This window comes from Malassezia globosa (assembly GCF_000181695.2).
Source record: "Malassezia globosa CBS 7966 chromosome Unknown mgl_sf_1.1, whole genome shotgun sequence".
NCBI classification, from domain to species: domain Eukaryota; kingdom Fungi; phylum Basidiomycota; class Malasseziomycetes; order Malasseziales; family Malasseziaceae; genus Malassezia; species Malassezia globosa.
In genome coordinates, this window is record NW_001849874.1 from 358,617 (window position 1) to 376,816 (window position 18,200).

Here is an 18,200-nt window from a genome sequence, read left to right on the forward strand (position 1 = left end):
CCTAAAGGCGATCGCGAGCGACATGACAAAGGGCCAGTTAGGATCGGCAACAGTTAAGACGTCATCATGGACCACACCCAAATCAGTCAAGGAGCGATCCAAGTTGGGTCTTGTCGCCCTTTCGAGTGCATGGGGCACAGAGTAATACAAAGGGCCACGAGGACCTGAGATTGTTGGCCGTTTACATTGTCTAGGTCAGTAAATAGCAAAGACGCACATGTCAGGTAAAGTGCTAAGTAGATCAACCAGAGTAGCTAGGGTGTCCTGCGGTGTGAGTGTGAGCGATCTGATATCACCACCGCATACGGGGCAATCAGCGCGCCGTTCGTAGTCGAAAGTGAACGTATACACGCCTTCGTTGCCCGTGTACATCATGTAGTTGTTCAAATAAGGCGCAGTGGACGTGGCTATTTTGAAAGCCTCTTGCGTGCAAGCCGCAGCAATGATGGCATTGGTACTGGCAACGGCAGGAATGATGTTTTTGATCACTCCCTGTGTAAGTGACCAATTGACGCCTGTGATATGGAAACTCTCAGCTCGCCCAAGAGCTGTATCAAGAACCCATTGAACATGCTCAGGGTTGTCATTATCGAGTTTCTTGCCTGGATTCGCACGTGGCCACTCGAGCACACTTGCCCACTCAATGCAATGCTCCGGCAAACGTGGCGTATTAGCGATCGTGCATATAGGGAACGTCGTCCGCTTAGGAAGCATGTCAAGACTGCACTCATAGCAGCTTGTGATGGTCGGCAAAATGACACGCGCTTGGCCCTTCAGACCTTCGGAGCCACCGTCAATCAGCGGTTTTAACGAGGAAGGGTTTTTTTCGTCCACCATATGGACGAGAGTAGCGTTGATCCACCTACGAGCCTCGACCGAGTCGAGACCGCAAATAACCATGTGAAACTGCATATAGAATGTGACATCCATATCCTGGATGCGGCAGACATGAGGGGTGATTTTGACTCCAGGCACTCGTGATTCAACAAAAGCAGCAGCTGTGGTTGCTTTTGGCTGTCCGATGTCCTTTTCGCGGAAGAGGAATTGTCGGTTGAGATTCGACACATCAATGGTATCCATGTCGATGACGTGAACATGTTGGAAGCCTGAAAGCGCGAGATTTGAAAGAATTTCGCAGCCAAGACCACCAGCACCAATGACAAGGATGCGGCATTCTTCACGGAGAAAAGATCTTGCCCTGTTGCGTGGCATATACCGTTAGCAACGACCGAATGAATGGACGACGGAGGAGACGTACTTTAGAGGATCCCATGCGTCGCTACATTTGAGTGGCGTTCGTTCCAACAGCGAATCGACGGAGCGATGTACATACGCACTCATACAATATATAGGTATGTTGTCCTGAAGATGCTCAACACAATCGACTTGATCAGCCCGACGGCACACTCTCCAAAGAGGACGAACTGGACGATGAATGGAAGCACGTCAAGTGGAGGCGGAAGAAGAGAAGCCAAGATGTTAACGAGAACAATAACATTAGGTTTGCTAGTACACTGGACAATCATATTCGAGAAAGAGGGTGTACGTAAACAAGTCGGTACAAATGGATACTATCAAAGCTCACATATCGGGAGAAAGGGAGAGGCGCGGGGGCAAAAGAGACAAGTAGTACATATAGCCGAGGGTTGCTTGGAGTAACAAGGACATGTGCTGGTCGAAGATGACATGGTTCTAGTCATCAGCGAGTCTCGTTGGAAGGAATGGGCGGCACGGGCGGAGGAGGCGATGTGTGCGCAGCATGGAAACGAGAAGACTTGTGCGAAGAAGAAGACTTTGGAGAACGAGTGAATCGCTTCCAGAATGAGCGATGTGTGTCTTCCTCTTCACCCATGGACGTGTCCGCATTCTGATCTGACTGCTTGGCCTTACGAGAGGGCGTGCCGTCCGAATCTTCCGTGCGATGAGTCATCTTGCGGAACAGGCCACGCAGGGACTGCGACTGCGACGTACGTCGACGCACGCCGTCCTGCTCTTCGTCAAGCGACTTGTCGCTGCTAGGCATGACCACAGAGTCGTCCTGACCAGACGAATCAGCATGGGCGGCGGGCATGGACACAGGCGCCGGCGCAGGCATAGGCACAGGTGCAGGCGCAAATACAGGGGCAGGTGCAAGCACATGTGGGGCGGCGGGCGCAGACCCTGGGTCAGCGACGGGCTGAACGGCAGGCGCACGCGGGAATCCCGCGAGTACCTTAGGCCCAGAGGTGGGTGAGAAGTACAACGGCTCTTGTGTATAGACCATCGGTGCTGTAGGGGGCAATGGCACGTGGGATGGCGAGTTGGGTTGTGTTAGCATGACAGGGCGATTGGGGGGAGCGGCGGCACGTAACGCCTCTGCCGCACGCGTTGGCGATGTAGTACGAGGCGGTGGCGTGGCGCGTGTTGTTGGCGACGCAGTCCGGGCCAAAGGAGAAGCAACGACATGCTCGGGAGAAGCGGCTCTTGTTGACGGCGAAGCAGCACGTGAGGGCGACTTGGCATGGGTTGGCGACCTAGCGCGAGTGGGTGTGGCAGATCGGGAGGGCGTCGGTCCAGTCACAGCAGGTTTGGGCGTCACGGGCCTAGGCTCACTTCGAGAGCGAGTGCGGCGTCCTGATGCGGGCGCCTCGGCGGGGAGGGAGGCGCCAGGCATGTGTGGTGAACGGGATGAATGTGCTTTGGACCGAGGTGGCGACGTCGCTGTAGAAGGCGTCTTTGGGCGTGAGGACGTTGCACGGCGCGCAGGTGTGGTGGGTGTCGTGGGATCAGCAGCCGAGCCCGTGGTGACTCCGGCAGCATGAGCGACGGATCGCTTCTTGGGCGAGCGAGTGGATGTCGAGCGATGGGAGCTCCGGCTCGCTGGAGCTCGAGACGACGTCAGTTCCTTTTCTGGCGATGCATGACTAGGCCTGCTTCCTGTGCGTGTGCGTCGGACCCCATCAGTTGATTTGCGGACGCGAACGGAGCGCTCACTGCGTGCATCGCTTGAAGCAGCGAGACTGCGTGTGTCGCTCCGGTCAGCAGCGCGAGACGTGCCGCGCGACGACTTTTGGTCCGACTTGGACGCGACACAGACGCGGGCGCGGGTGCCGAGGGCGGGACAGCAACGCCAGAAGCAACTGCTGGCGGTGCCAACGGGCCGCTAGTCTTGGCTCGTGGCGATGTAGGCGCACTGCTGCTCGTTGTGCACGACGCGAGTGGCTCGTCGTCGTCGATGCCTAGGATGCGGCGCTGCTGCTGCACAAACATGAAGACCGAGCGGGCCTTCGCGGATGGCGACAGCCGTGCGAGTGCCGTATGCTCGCGGAGATTCGCCTGCGAAAGGGTTATGCCATGAGCAATGTTCTGCACTTTGATAGCCGTCAATGACAAGAAAGCAGGCATCTTGGAGATGTCGCCTGCATGCTTGACACGGATCTGTTGTTCCGCTTCGATAGCTTCGTGGAAGTCGGCATCACTGGCCCGTTCCCACACATCAGGCCTGTTGACCGTCACATCGGCCATATCTTCGTCACGCATCATGCACTCAGCACAAAAGCCGCTGCCTGGCTGCCTAGGATCCACACCTGAGGGCAGAACGAGCGCGCGGTTCTGCAGCTCAAATGGAGCGACCATACTGTGCTGTGGGAGAAGACCTGGGTATTGGCTCGGTGAACTTGGCCGCTTCGGCCCTGGAGGGTGCACAGGTCCAGACGGTGGAACTTGGCCCTCTGATGGCGAGTGATAGTGCCGAGTCGCTGGTAATGGTGCAGGAGCGGGGGCAGGGGCTGGTGACTGTGTTTGTGACAGAGGCGGCGTACTTGACTCGGCGCCACCAGGGACCAAAATCAATGGATGCTGTGCCGTGACGCCTGGACGCATCGGAGATCCATTCGTGATACGAGACGAGCCTGGCATCCTCGACGGGGACGCGGGGACTCCTGCCTGGTCGCTGGACATTGGCAAAGACGCATTTCGCTTGCTGCTGCTGGGCGACAAGGACGTCTTGCGAGTGATTGTCGGCTTGGAACGCAGTGGCGACTCGGGCATCTTGAGAGGCGGCGTCTCAATTACCACGTCTGGCGACTCACGTGCCTTCATGTTGGATGATGGCGTGCCGAGCATGGCATGAGGAGATCCGACTGGCTTCGTGGGGGGGTCAATGACATGCACAGAACGTGGTTCCGTCCATGTGCGCTTGGACGTGCTAGGTGTAGATGTCCAGGCTGGGGCTGAAGCAGGACTCGCCATGGGGCCAAGACTCGTGCTTGGTGCACGGCTTGGACTTGGTCCAAAGCTATATGTGGACGCACCTCCATGGCCATAGACAACTTTGAGGGAGGGAGAAGCACCTTGCACAGAACTGTAATCTTGTGTTCGTACGGGAGCAGCCGTGGGCGACTCAGGGAGCCATGATGTGAAGGGAGGTGGAGACGTCGGCGACATGGCGAGTGTGTGGTGTGCATTGGTGGGCGTGCCCAACATGCCAAGCAATGGAGAGCCAGCGATTTGCGTGATAGGTGGACTCAGCTGGCCATGTGAAAGCGAGGTCCACGGCATCGGCGTAGGCGATGTCGGGATAGGTATAGAGAGCTCCGGAGATTTGCCCTTCGCGGTGGGCCGCGATATGGGAATAGGGTCACTGGTCGCAAAGCCGCTAGGTGACTTGGCCTGATGAGACTGTGATGGAGGCAGAGGCTGCGGTGGAGAAGGTTGTGGCATCTGAGAAGACGATCGCTCTGGTGACGAAGACTGCCACGGAGGGGATGCCGGTTGAGATGCTGGTTGTGGCTGGTGTTGGTGTTGGTGCTGCGACCGCGACTGCGATTGCAGCTGCGATGGCCCAGCTCGTTCGTAAGGCTGGTGGTCCGCATGCAACTGTGTCTGCGGCATAGAGGGCGATTGACCAGGCATGGAAAACTCCGGCAATCTCGGTTCGAGGTCGCCGCCGCTATCGATCCTTGGCGATGGCTCTGGAGTGACATCATCCTGCATCGAGTCATCCAGCATGGCCCCCACCCAGGCCGGAGACACAGCTTCACTGTCATTCGGCGCTGGAGCTTTGAGCTCATTGTCTGACGACACGTCGTCCCCTTCATTCAACGGCAGTTGCCCCGGCATGTTCATGTACATGTGGTCGTCCCAAAGGTCATCATCTTCCTGCGTACTTTGTTGCGCAGGAGGCTCATTTGTGTGCGTGACACTTCGTGACGCCGGGTTTTCCTGTGCAGGGCTTTGAATTGCGGTGACCGCCGACATCTGCGCCTCTGACATGGGCGTCTGAGTCATCATCGCCGCACTGAAGCGCTTCTCTTGCACGGGTGTCTGCACCCGCATCTCCCGCGTCGGTGGCGGATCCGGCATGGACGTTGCTGAAGCACCCGGGCCAGAGCCACTAGTTGCGTTCGCAGGCACTTCCGTGCCCGTCATAGTGCCTGCACTGTTTCGCGTGTACGACGACGATGATTCAGTGTCAGGAGTGTGACCGTGATCGCGAAGTGAGCGCAATTGTCGAAATGGATTCGATGTAGGTCGCTCTTGCTTCTTCGGCGATGGAGACACCTGCTCAGGGGACGGCTCACGTATGGATGGCACGCGCTCCGTTGGCCGCAGCACAGACCGAGGTCCTTCCTTTTCAGCCGGCCGCTCGGGCTCCTGTCGCTCCTTTGCTGTTGACGCAGCGCTTGGCGGTTCGACTCGTGTACGTTCAGCGGTGCGTCTAGCACCGTGGCTCTTCGCCAATTGCATTCGTTCAAATGCCTCTGTTGGTGGTTCCATGGCCTGCGTACGCGGAGCCTCGTGGCTAGCTGAGCCTTCTTGATCGTGTGATTCACGAGACGGCTCACGAGCGAATTCGCCCGTACGCTCGAATGCATACGTATCGTCTTGCGTGAGCTCCGACTCGCTTTCGTCGTCTGGTTCGTTGTCCAAGTCCTGGTCTGAGCCTTCGTCAAGACCTTGTTCGACTTCGTCCTCCATCTCATCGTCCAAGTCCTCTTCAAGCTCACCCTCTTCGATCTCATCGTCTTGTGCCTCTCGATCGAGCTCGTCTTCAGGCAAATCTTCGTCCACTTCTCGATCCACGTCTTCGTCCGCATCATCAACTGTATCTTCGTGCGAACCCTTAGCATCCGATTCGTTGCGCTCATGGTCTTCATATGCGTACACACGCGATGACGGCTCTCGAGGCGCGGGGGCCTCCGGCCTGTCGGAAGGCCGTGACGCCTGTCCAGGCGTGGACTGACGCTCCACCCTCGAGCTCGGCACTCCATACGATGGCTCGTGAACAAACGTGCGCCGAGCTTTGTCAGCTGAAGAGTCTGCAAGCGAAGAAGTCGTTGTCGAGGGTATTTGAGTGCTCTGGGCTTTGGGGGTGACACGCCCATGGTGTGATACGGACGATGTAGGCATGTCGGGTGAGCGCTTGGTTATGCTTTGTGCCGCGGAGGCGGGTTCAGCGTTAAGAGCACGTCGTGGTGATGCCATATGTGTGGTAGGATGATTTGATGTCGACCTAGTGGGCGTCTTGGATCCATGCTCTCGTCTGTCATGGGGATAGTGAGATGCCGGCCTTGTCGATGTTGGCGGCGGCATCTCTGTTCGCGCCGCTGTCGCGGTTCGGGACGAGCTCGACGATAGACGATGCCTCGTCTGTGGCGATGACATATCATGTCCATCGTCCTTTGACCTTGGCGGTGTGCCAGACACATCCGCAGTCCTTGGGAATGACGTACGTCTCGGTGGTGGAGTTGCAGAGCCTTGATACTTCCTTCGCGCGTCTACAGGCTCAGACACCTGGTCCTGTGACATTGTCGACGTGTCTGCGGCTGGCCCCTGTGCCTGTGTTGGCGAATGCGATTGTAGTGTCCTAGACGGAGTCGCAGAAAACTGATCCTTCGTCGTCCGCGGTGACGTCTCTGATGCATGACGTACGGTCGGTCTCGGAGGTGTGGCCGACGCTGGATGTGTCATAGATGCATGTGTCGGCCTAGGTGGGGTCGCTAGCACATCGTTTGTCGAGGTATGAGACGGCATCTTTGGCGCATGTTGGGGGATTGTGCGATCTGACATTGTTCGCGCGATGAGATGCCCAGGCCCGGCATCCGTGGCAGGGTGAGACGGCACCTGTGGTGCAGTTACCGTTGTCGGTGACGATCTTCGCGGTGGAGTTTGCAAACCATGCCTCGCGAGCACAGGCGTGTGTCCCTGAGGCTGCTGCGTCTGTGACAAAGGGGGCGTCGGTATCGACGAACGCTCAGGCTGTGAAGATGGGGAATCAACTAACCACATGGAATCTTTGGATGGCAGAGTTGGCGCTTCTGACTCTGTTGTAGGCGACGTCACTGATGCCTGGTCATCCAAGTCGTCCATATTCGCGCCTTTGTCTAAGCCACTCACTCGGTCTTGCGACAAACTGGTTTCATACGCATGCGCAGCGGGCCCTGTCGAACGTCCGTACATTTCGTCCACAACTCTGTTCCAACCAGGTGGCGACGTCGGTGGGTGGTGTGAAGGTATCTCGCGAGCAGATGCGTTGATGCTGCTGGCAAGCTTCACTCTCTCCATCAGTGACAAGTATGAACCTGATCGAGGCACCTGCTCATAGACGATGGGCGATGGCGGCGATGCCACAGCAGGCGCCGCTCCTCTCGAAGAGGCCATGGGAAACGAGGCCGCCGTTGACGGTGAAGAGACATGCGAAGCCACAGCAGGCGAGGTCATGGCGGTTGACGTGCCGGGCAACGTCGAGTCTGAGAACTTGCGCAGCCCACCTGCAGGTGCGGCTGCCATAGAAACGGAGGAGTTGCGCGGGGCAGGGTCAGATGGCATCGACGACAGTGTCGAGGGTCCAGGGGACATGGTCGTGGCCGCGTAAACCGATGAGGGACCATGTCCGAATCCAGGCGCAGATGGCGCAGGAGACGTTGTTGCATTAGGGGCTGGATTCATACGCGCATGTGAGGCTGGCGGCTCCGAGGATGCGACAGCGGCAGGCTGACTGCGTCCTCGGCGCGACGATGCTGAGGTTGTGGAAGAGGAGTCACTTGGACCCTGTGAGGTATTTGCAGGCGCTGATGTGGGTGCACCTTGGGATCTTGGGGCCAGCGAGCCAGGGCCAGGGGTTTGTGATGAAGATGTAGCAGTGGATTTCGGCGTGGCGTGGTGGAATGGGGAAGTGGGTGGCATAGGCGGGGGCGATGATGAAGCAGCTAGAGCTGATGAAGACATCTTATAGGAAGCGGCCTGCTGAGACGACTTGGCTCCAGGCGTCGATGGTGGCATATGTGCTGATGGCGGGCTGAACGCGTGGGATGAACGCCAATCTCGTGGTGTTGCATCCGGGAGTCCTGACGAGCGATTGATCATGGGAGAATTCTCCGACCATCGACTTGAGTCCCGGGACACGGGAAAAGATGAAGCAGGTGATGCGGGTGAGCGGATTATAGTACTGCGTGTTGCACTGGACGAAGGTGATAGGGGAACGGATTCGATCGAGTTGCGCGAGACCAGTCGGATGGACGACTTGTTAGGCTCCTTCGGTGCAGGGAGAGTCTTCAAAGGTGCCTCAAACGCAGACTCGATCGACTCATCATCCTGGGACGCTGGTGTGGATGGCTCATCAGGCTCGCGACGATTCGCTGTTGAAGAAGGCGCACGCGACGGACGCTTCATCTCGCCAAACAAGTCCAACGAACCCGGCTCAAACGCATCCAACGAGTCAAATGTCGTGGACCAATCATCCATCGTAGGTGTTGGGGGCTCTGACTCACGTTCAGGCGGTACGTACACATTGGGTTTTGGGCGTGGTGGCGGAATCGATGGAATCTTGTCGATATCAGGCTTAGATGACGTCTTCCGCACGATCGTCACCGTCGACACCGTGCGGCGCAGCGCCGGAGGCTCGTGGTCCATAAAGTCGTAACTGTCAGGTGTATGGTTCAAGCTGGAGTGGGAATGAGAGCGCGAGTGCGAGTGCGAGTGTGTGTAAGAAGGTGTATTTGACGGGCGCATCCGCCGAACCGACGAGTGACTCGCGCGCGATGGCCGTTCATACGGCGGCGGCAGCTCATCGTCCACAAACTCAGGCGTACGACGTGTAGGCGTTGTTGAGCGCGCCACTCGCTCCTTCGCCATAGCAACATGCAAGGCAGCATCACGAGGAAGCGGCGGCATGCCGGTGCGTGATTGTGAGCGAGGAGAAGACTGTGGCGGTGGTGAGACTGGCGGAAGTCGCCGAATATTATCGAACATGGGTGGGGTAGGATTCGGCAACCGGTGGATCTCAGATACGCTCGGCGGCGATCGTCGAGGAACCAGGCGCACGCTATCATCATCCAACATACTTGACGTAACGGACTCATCTTCATCGAGATCTTCATCTAAACTACCGGGGTCATTTTCTTCCGAGTCAAGATGCATCGACGATGTCGGCGGGCTTTCTTGATACATCCGGCTCTGTGCCTCGCGCACATTTTGTAGTGCGTTTGGCGGCAACGGTGGATCCACATTCATAGGAGGAGAGAGCCACATGGTGCGCTCGAGGCGCTCCGCACGTTCCAGGCGTTCGGGTCGTTCCAGACGCTCCGAACGATCCGAACGCTCCAGACGCTCTAAACGTTCTAGACGCTCAAGACGTTCCAAACGCTCTAAACGCTCGAGACGCTCAACACGCTCGGGGCGCTCCGGACGCTCTATATAATCCCAATCACGCGTGTTGGTGGGGGAAGTTCCGTGGTACCGGATCTTTGATGAGCCGGCACTCCGTGAAGGGGCATCCATACGTCGGACACGATACTAGCAGCAGCGCACGCAAGTTTATGTGTGCACGTATACGATGGCGATCCGCTGACGAAAATTGGCCCAGTCCTGTTGTGTGTACACTTACCTCGACGCCTACTTACACGCACGTGATCACACGCGTCGCGTTGTGCGCGCGTGGCGCTTGCTAGCCCATCAGGCGCTAGCGCATGCTGCCCCCTCTCCCAACGAAGCTGCCTATTAGTCATGTTTATATGAAATGTTTGCTGTTCGTTCGTGTACCAAGAGCATCTTTCGATTCAAGTAGGCAGCTATGTGGGGCGGTTAGCTGCCAAGCAACACAGACAAGAGTTGTTAACTGCATTCTGTCGTACATAATAACAATATGACTTCGATAGACCACGCTGCCAAAGCAACAGCGCAGATAGACACGTCATACAACTTTAGGATCCACCAAACTGTCCCGGTGTTGTATGAGCTAGCACGCAATGGAAGGGTCTGCATCCATGCGAGTCAATGCTCATGCTATCAGCCCTTGACGCTTCACACTGAGGCTGATCCAACTCTTGGTTCGGAGACTCAATGATGCTGCTATTCACATACCCAAGCCGCTACGGGACATTTTTACAGTGGCGAGCACAGGCTCCGTGCGCCCACCATTCTGCCCAATACCCTGTCCTGACAGCCAACCCATAGAGCGCAAGAGCCGGTGGCCGATATTATCCTCACTAATTTGTTTCGCTCCTTTTCCGACATGTGTGCCCTCTTTGTGCTTTTGGCCCATCATCATCATTCTTACGCCTCCACCAGAACTAAGGCCAGGGTGTGCATCTAATTCTCGTTCACCAATACGGAATGGTGTACGAGAAAGCCGTGCAATGCGTGAATAATCCATGTTTGTTCCTGAGCGCGATGTTTTCAATAGTATTGGGAAGCGTTTGTCTCCTTTTCCTTGGCTCTTGGATTTCAGCGAATATGCACCTGCCATATTGTGCACCACAGCGCGTTCGCGCTTGCCCATGGGCGGAAGCGTCAGCGTTGTATGTCCATCATCAGCCATGAACCTGTCGATGTAACCACGAATCTGAGCAAATGTCGTTGGCTTCTCAAACATGACATGTCCTTCATCATGTTCATGGACTGAGTTTTTGAGCTGACTGCGTCGCGCACGATTCTCCTCCCGACGCTGAGCCTTACTTTTTTTCCTGGTATCAACATGCCCATGTGTATTGGGATATGGATCGTAAGTTGCAGCCTGGCGTGCTTCGGCGCGTTTCTTTTTTTTGGACGCTTTGCTTGCACGATCTTTCTCCCACTGCTGTTGAAGCTCGTCGGCCCATAAAGTATCCTCAAATACGGGCTTCTTTTTCGATTCTGCGTTAGTACATCAAAGCGAACGTACTTTTCTTAGGCACTTGACCAATAGTGGATGAAAAACCCACGTCCTCGTCAGGGAACGAGCCTCGAAGAACTTGAAGAAAGTTTTCATCCTCATCGGACTGTTTACTATCCCGAGGAATATCTTTGCCCAATCCACTAAGCAATAAAGCATGCAATTCTTCTTCAAAGATCTCTTCAGAGGCATCATCTTCCTCGAATTCCTCAGCTTCTTCTACGCCATCCACATTTTCTTCCAGTTCGTTATCAGCCATACTGTCGTCTAATCCGTGCTCCAGATCTTGCTCCGTCTCATCCTCAACATTTTCAACATCTTCATCGTCGTCATCTTCATTTTCATCATCACTATCACTTTGCCATGCATCTCTTTCTCGTTCATGTGCATCAATAGCAATGTCCTCTAATGTCGTGTGATCGCCAAATGGATCTGAAATGCCCGCCATCGTAGGTAGGGGAACAAGCTCTGGTCCTGAAAGCATAGCATTTTCCATCCAATCTGCCAGGATCTCATCTTGCTCAGATATGGGCTTGCGGTCAGAGCTACTCTCAAGAATCTGGTCTGCGAGCTTAAATGACAGAAATTCTTCATCATCATTGCTTGTTTGCTTATCCGTGTGAATGGGCTCTTGTTTCGATAGGATTTCTTCCTTTTCATCACGTATGTTGTCGTGTGGTGCTTGAGGATTTTGTGTTCGCCTTTCATTTTGGGATGCCAGAGACTGGGCCTTCGATTGTGATTGAGATCTATCAGACTTTGGAGACCCTGTTTGCGTCTCCATATTTTCGTTTGAGATTAGAGAATCAAAGTTGTTAGGTTCGAGTAATGAAGTCTTGTCGTAGATTCCTGACGCTTTGACGAAAAGGATAGGACGGAGGAGAGGGTTGGCATGTTTCATCATTGCATGCACGTTGTACTCTCTCTTCTGAACGATTTGTTGTAAGTCATTTACAACTAGCCCTTCCAGTTTACGTCGGTGCGGAATGCTCCCTTTATTTCTCTTATGCGGCTCGATAACAATATCGTCGTCTTCCTCTTCGTCTTCTTCCTCATCGTTATTGTCATCATCGTGTTCTGGAACGCTCTTCACCTTCTTGTTCATTCTTTCGCTCTTTATACGCCCAGAATTCGTATTCAGCTTTCCATCGTCTTGTTCATATGAAGCGAAGAGTGTTGCATTTGCTTCTTCCGGTAAGGGAGGCTTGCTCTGCGGCGCACTATAATTAAAGGGAACATGGTTATGTGACGTCACAGCACGGTTTGCCCCACGCTTGCCACCCCTTGAAGCGATGCTTCTTCCAGAGACGCGGTGTTTTGAGCTCGGAGGCTGTTTCGGCTTATCCATTTCTTGGTCTATCTCGAAGAAGGCGGCTGTATCTTTGCCACCAAATATACTCGCCAAGTCAAAGGGTAAACTTGCGCCTCTGCGACGCGAGGTTTTTGAGTCTAGATGTCTATTCCCGAGACCACCACGGCCGCGACTACCACCGCGACCGCGACCGCGACCATGACCACGGCCACGGCCACGCTGGTGAGGATTCGAGCTTTTGCCCATTAAGTACTTGCAGTTTCAAGGGGACGATTTGTGGCAAGACACGCATCAAATTTTGACTTAAGCTTACTCCACATTTTAGCAGTGCCTTTCTGTCCCATGACTGACTCAGAGCAAGATTTGGATGCATTGAGGAAGCTAGCGGCGCTAGATGACGACTTGAACTCGGAGGATCTAGACAATTTAGAAGAGGAAGCAGAGAATGAGCTTATGGAAGAGATGAAGCACGATGAGTCAAATGAAATTAGCGACTCAGGCGCTCTAGAGCAGCCGGAAGACAGTGCAGATGAATCGGCGTCGTCTGACTACGTGTTTGGTCCGCTTGAGCCTGAAAACGTGGCGCTCATTCTATCGGATCTTCGTACGCATGGCATTAGTGAATGCGTGCGGCGGCACGTTTTACCGAATCCAAAATGCATTATTGACATACTACTGTCTTTGGGCGTAATGCTTCCTCGCTCTATGTTGCAAGAGGCGGAGGATGAACCATCTTTGCTATTACCTATCTTGAAGATGGTATTTATTCGCATTCTTCGTCAGCGACAAAAACTCGTCGAGTACAATACAATTGAAGATGCTGTCGACCTCATTAAACGATGCGAACGGATTGTGGTGTTATGCGGTGCAGGAATTTCAGTGTCCTGCGGCATACCAGATTTCCGATCCAAGGATGGCATCTATGCAATTCTTGCACGGGAGAACAGATACGAGCTGGATGATCCTTCCGATATGTTTGACAAAGAAACATTTTTGCGTGATCCCAACATGTTTTATTCGTTTGCTCATTCTATCTATCCAGCAAACTTCGAGCCATCTCCGTCGCATCGTTTTGTGCGGGAAATCGAGAAACGCAACAAGTTGTTACGTATGTACTCGCAAAATATTGATACACTGGAGCAAAAAGCTGGTATTGAGCGGGTTATTCAGTGCCACGGATCCTTCGCTTCAGCCACGTGTACCGATCCTCGATGTGGCTATCGAATGGACGGAAAAGAGATTCGCGATGACATCTTGGCAAAACGAGTTCCAGTCTGTCCCAAGTGTGAGGAGCGCCGTGAAATGAGATTAAGCACTACAAAGCGACAAAAGTTGGCGGTTCGTGACGACGAGAGTGAAGACGACGGTTTTAGCACGTCGTTTGGTATCATGAAACCGGATATTACATTCTTCGGAGAAAAGCTTCCAGACGCCTTCGAAGATTGTGTTTTGGCAGATCGTGGGAAAGTGGATTTGATCTTGGTTATGGGCACATCATTGAAAGTGGCGCCTGTCGCTGATCTCTTGACGCATTTTCCACCCAATGTTCCGACCATTCTGATCAACCGAACTCCTGTATCCCACATAGCTATGGACATCGTGCTACTCGGAGACTCGGATCCAATTGTGTCTTATCTATGCAAACGACTGGGATGGCCTTGTGATGAATCTATTGTACCAGAGATACCTACTCGCGTGGGCAATACCCATGTGTGGTTGTTCCCTGGTGCTGAGGATGGTTCGTATGTGGAAAACTTGACGCAGGAGCGAACTGCGCCTGACTTGAATTAGTCCACAAGTTGGAACGAGATTGTACAGAACACAAGTTCCTCATTGGTCTTGGAACGGAGAGTATAGCGAATAGGCATTTGTTGGAAGAATGGATGAACATTGATGTGAACGGGTCCGATGTTGAGGTCAAATGTATTGAAGTCAAAAAGGTTGGTAAAGAACGACGCTCCATACACAATATCTGGATGATACACAAAGGACTTGCGGTGTGCTTCATCACTGAAGTATTTACGGCGCTTTGGCACAGAAACACTTTCCGTCTTGAAGATGAATGCATTGTCCTCTACCATGTCAGAGCTTGGGTCAGAAAAGCGCCAGGGTCCCAGTTTCTCATTGAGCGACGAATTCTGATGCAGTGAGCTCGCGGGACTTGGCGTCATATACCTGCGCTCCAGCATCTGCGCAGTTCCTGGCCTCATCGGAATTGGCGATTGCTGGACGGGCGACTGGGTCATGCCAGGTGAGCCAAATGTGTCGGTGCTTGAAAGTGAAAGGTTCGACGACAAGAAGACAGGCAAATCAGGTGTATCTGGTCGATCCAAGTGTAAACGGGTCAAAACCACATTGGGCTTTTTGCTGGATCCAAGCGCGGTCATCGTGTGTGTGTCAATGCCTTGCTGGAGTCGACGCGGCATTGGGTTTGCCATGATTGGAATAGGTCGTTGCAGTGACGGAGCTGGAGCCAGCGACGGAACTGGGGCTACCACTGGAGTGGGCACAGCCATGGCTGCCGCGGGGGCAATTGGTATCGTCGTATTCGATCGTTGTACACGGATGTCGGCTGAACCCGGTCGAGATGGCGGATGCTGACGAATGTATGCCTGAACAGCAGGGTCGTCGCTCAGGCCAAGAAAGCGCCAGTACGAATTTGTAACCCTTTCATCCTTGTGCGACCCAAGAATCGACGGAAACCAACGGCTTGATGACTTTTTCTCTGCATCATGCGAATGTGAATAGTCAATACGTTCAACAGGAACTATATCTCCATCGTTACCATGGTCGGCCGCATAGCTCGGGATGTCACCATGGTCGTTGGACACAACGACGGCATCGCCGAGCCTATCGGGCGATGGCCATGCACAAAATGTGTTCATACACGCTGCATAGGGCGACATAATATAAGGCCGACCCGAGGGCGGATGTTCCTCGTAGAAAGTGCACGGATCGATCATCCTGGCCACACGCATACCTGCATTAAATGGTGCGCGAGGAAATGGTACGAACATGTCAAAGTCTGACCCAAACAAGATATCATCTCCGGTCCAATACTTCTTAAAACGGCCTTCAATTTGGATGCAAAATCGACGTGTGCGATCCTGAAAGTATTCACGGCCAGGTTCCCCCACTCTAGCCCCTGGTGCATCGAGGACACGGACCAACACACGGCCGCAGAAATGCTCCGTATCGATTTCGTGTGGATGCTTAGTATCGTTGAGCCTGCATGGCTCCATGTTGAACCGATCAGGCCCAACCTTCACTTCAAGCCGGGGCATGGTTCGAGGTGGCGGACGAGCTGCGAAATTTCCTCAACTGGGGCTGTAATTGTTGTTGCATGTCGGCCGCCGCGTTGTCATCGGTAGTGCGTCATGCAAGATTACGTGGACAGTACATAGCCCGGATACGCGTCGAGAATTGAGAAAAATATATGCGGCAGGCAGGCAGTAAGACCGCCATTCCAAGGGCGTTCTAAGTGGCGCAAGTCATTGAGAAACACGTGGAGGGGGCTCAATCATGATGCGCGTGTCGGACCCGCACAAAGCGTCGGGTCGATGGCATGAATAAGTTCACGCCTGTTGATTGGTCGCGTTAGCTAGCTCAATGTCGTGGACGAATATGAGATCGTGCTAGAACGATCCAAGATGGACGCTACTGGTGTGTTGCAGCAGCAGCACGATGACTAGCATTGTACTGTGACTCCACTAGCTTTTACCAGGTGGGTCGTCTTGCATCTGGTGCGTCTGTGCTTGTCGTGTCCCAAGCATCATCTTCTAGCTCTTCCTCAACGACGTCGTGGGGCATGTCCATGTACTCGAGTTCGTCAGCCACATCTTGGACATCAGACTGCTGCATCACAATTGCCCATACGCTAGCCTTGAAAAGAGTAAGGACAAGGCCCATTTTCCGTTCAATAGCACGTAATTCGTTCAAAACGTTGGTATGTAGTGAACTAGAGGACAGTTGGGTGCTAAGCACAGCAACCTGGAGAGACAAGTCAGCGTTATGAGAGACATACCCTTCGCACTGTGGCTGCAAGACGCGCATATTCACCCAGTACCAATTGTTCGTTGGCTGTCAAGCCTCTATGGCCTTCGTAGGGGTTCTGAAACGCTGGTCGTTCATGCGTCTTGGGGTCGTCCTGGTGTGCTGAACGAAGAGGTGTCTGCATGACTTAGTAGATACCAACTTGCAATGCGTCCAACAATATGGGCACAGACACTGGCAGATTGCCAAGCGTATACACCTGCAGCCAATTTTGATGAGCGAAATGAAACGCTGCGGGCTTGCTCCCAATTTAGTGGATGAGCGCGTTCAAGACGATGTAAATGTGGATACAGTGTAAGTGGGCAACGACACTATACATAATCGGCCGAAAATACAACTAACTATCGTTTCGATGGACGTGAGGACTTATTGCCGCCACCACTGGATGAACCTGATGCCGACTTGCGATGTCCACTAGAGAACGAGCGAGAGCTACCCTCAAAACCTGGGCGTGCTCTGCTAGGTGAACGTACAGACTTGTTAGACTTGCCACTCGTCTTTTTAGCTTCGCGACGAGAGGAGAGATTCTCCATTCTTCGCTTTTGTTTCGCTGCTTGCGCTTCTTGCTCTGCTTTGCGCCTCTCATTCCTTCAGGGTTAGCCAAGATCCTCGAGGAAACAAAAGAAAAAAAAATAAATACATACCAAGACTTGGCACTCTTTTCTTTGGATCGTTCTCGACGCTTCAGTGTTTGTTTCAAAACATGGACATTGTCGCGAATGCGAACGCCTTCTGAGGCTGCCATCGCCTTGCCCCAGCGCTCTGCTTCTTTAGCTGCTTCACGCGCCTGCGAAGCATCTTGGCCACGCTCAATTTGTTTTTGGATCTTGGCTTCTTCTTTCCGTTTGCGTGCTTTCCAGAGCTGCAAGCGCAGCTTTAGGATCACTTGGTAGAGCATATTTGTTTTTCCGGGCTGTGTCAGGCGCATTCCTTGTTTCAAAAGAGACCTGGCTAAATGATAGTTTGCCATCTAGTGGCATTCCAGCATAGTCTGTCGCAGGTGAAGACGTAGATGGATCCTCAACGAGCAGGCCAGCTGAGCGAGAAGACCCTCCAGATGTGGCAGATGACTTAGCATCATTTGATGTTTTCGCATTGGCACTCGCATTCGCCTTGGCCTGCCGACGAGCCTCTTTGCGTTCTCGTCGCCGGTTGTCTCGCATTTCGCCACGCTGGCGTCGCCGTGCTTCGAGCAGTTCCTGTTTCGTACTGGGTTCCTCTGTACCGTCGGTCTTTTGCGATTGTCGCTTGTGGTGCAACATTTGGATTTTGTTGTGCAGCCGCTCGCGGAGCTGGGCAATGCTTGCGCGGCGCGTGGAAGAAAGCTGCGGTGAGTGACTCGATGCGGCTTGTATTTGGTCGTTTGAAGGCTGAACAGATTCTTTGACACCATCCTCCTCGAAGTTGCTCTCGTCGTCATCCGCATCAGCATCATTGCTACCATCCTCATAAGTGTCTTCATCATCGACAGCATCTTCATCTTCAGCTTCATTCTCATGTTCTTGATCGTCGCCACCGTCGTCGTCAAAGTCTACGTCAATGCTGTCTTGTCGCTCGCTTTGCAAGTCCGACACAGTCTTGACATTTTCCGGATCGAGCTGCGTAAGTACATGAATCGACGCACCTTCGCACGCTTAGCCGCTTTGGAAGAAAGTTTGCGCTCCTCCGCATCTTTCTGCTTTTGACTCTTTGTGCGTTTATTTT

At 53.8% G+C, this 18,200-nt stretch overlaps 7 protein-coding genes across 7 annotated transcripts; 1 reads left to right on the forward strand and 6 right to left on the reverse strand.

Annotated features, from left to right (window-relative positions):
- Positions 1–195: 195 nt before the first annotated feature.
- MGL_0174 (uncharacterized protein) lies at positions 196–1,212 on the reverse strand (the record flags this gene model as incomplete). Its single annotated transcript, XM_001732347.1, has 1 exon — positions 196–1,212. The coding sequence occupies one exon, from the start codon at positions 1,210–1,212 to the stop codon at positions 196–198; it is 1,017 nt and encodes a 338-aa protein (XP_001732399.1).
- Positions 1,213–1,699: 487 nt separating this feature from the next.
- MGL_0175 (uncharacterized protein) lies at positions 1,700–9,759 on the reverse strand (the record flags this gene model as incomplete). Its single annotated transcript, XM_001732348.1, has 2 exons — positions 1,700–2,812; positions 3,073–9,759. 2 exons carry the CDS (start codon positions 9,757–9,759, stop codon positions 1,700–1,702), a joined length of 7,800 nt encoding a protein of 2,599 aa, XP_001732400.1.
- Positions 9,760–9,978: 219 nt separating this feature from the next.
- MGL_0176 (uncharacterized protein) lies at positions 9,979–10,798 on the reverse strand (the record flags this gene model as incomplete). The annotated part of the gene is made up of 2 exons (XM_001732349.1): positions 9,979–10,049; positions 10,342–10,798. 2 exons carry the CDS (start codon positions 10,796–10,798, stop codon positions 9,979–9,981), a joined length of 528 nt encoding a protein of 175 aa, XP_001732401.1.
- A 319-nt stretch (positions 10,799–11,117) lies between these two features.
- MGL_0177 (uncharacterized protein) lies at positions 11,118–12,689 on the reverse strand (the record flags this gene model as incomplete). The annotated part of the gene is made up of 1 exon (XM_001732350.1): positions 11,118–12,689. One exon carries the CDS (start codon positions 12,687–12,689, stop codon positions 11,118–11,120), a length of 1,572 nt encoding a protein of 523 aa, XP_001732402.1.
- A 96-nt stretch (positions 12,690–12,785) lies between these two features.
- Positions 12,786–13,836, forward strand: MGL_0178 (uncharacterized protein; the record flags this gene model as incomplete). The annotated part of the gene is made up of 2 exons (XM_001732351.1): positions 12,786–13,551; positions 13,817–13,836. 2 exons carry the CDS (start codon positions 12,786–12,788, stop codon positions 13,834–13,836), a joined length of 786 nt encoding a protein of 261 aa, XP_001732403.1.
- Positions 13,837–14,230: 394 nt separating this feature from the next.
- MGL_0179 (uncharacterized protein) lies at positions 14,231–15,727 on the reverse strand (the record flags this gene model as incomplete). Its single annotated transcript, XM_001732352.1, has 1 exon — positions 14,231–15,727. The coding sequence occupies one exon, from the start codon at positions 15,725–15,727 to the stop codon at positions 14,231–14,233; it is 1,497 nt and encodes a 498-aa protein (XP_001732404.1).
- Positions 15,728–16,837: 1,110 nt separating this feature from the next.
- Positions 16,838–17,466, reverse strand: MGL_0180 (uncharacterized protein; the record flags this gene model as incomplete). The annotated part of the gene is made up of 2 exons (XM_001732353.1): positions 16,838–17,084; positions 17,141–17,466. 2 exons carry the CDS (start codon positions 17,464–17,466, stop codon positions 16,838–16,840), a joined length of 573 nt encoding a protein of 190 aa, XP_001732405.1.
- Positions 17,467–18,200: the final 734 nt, after the last annotated feature.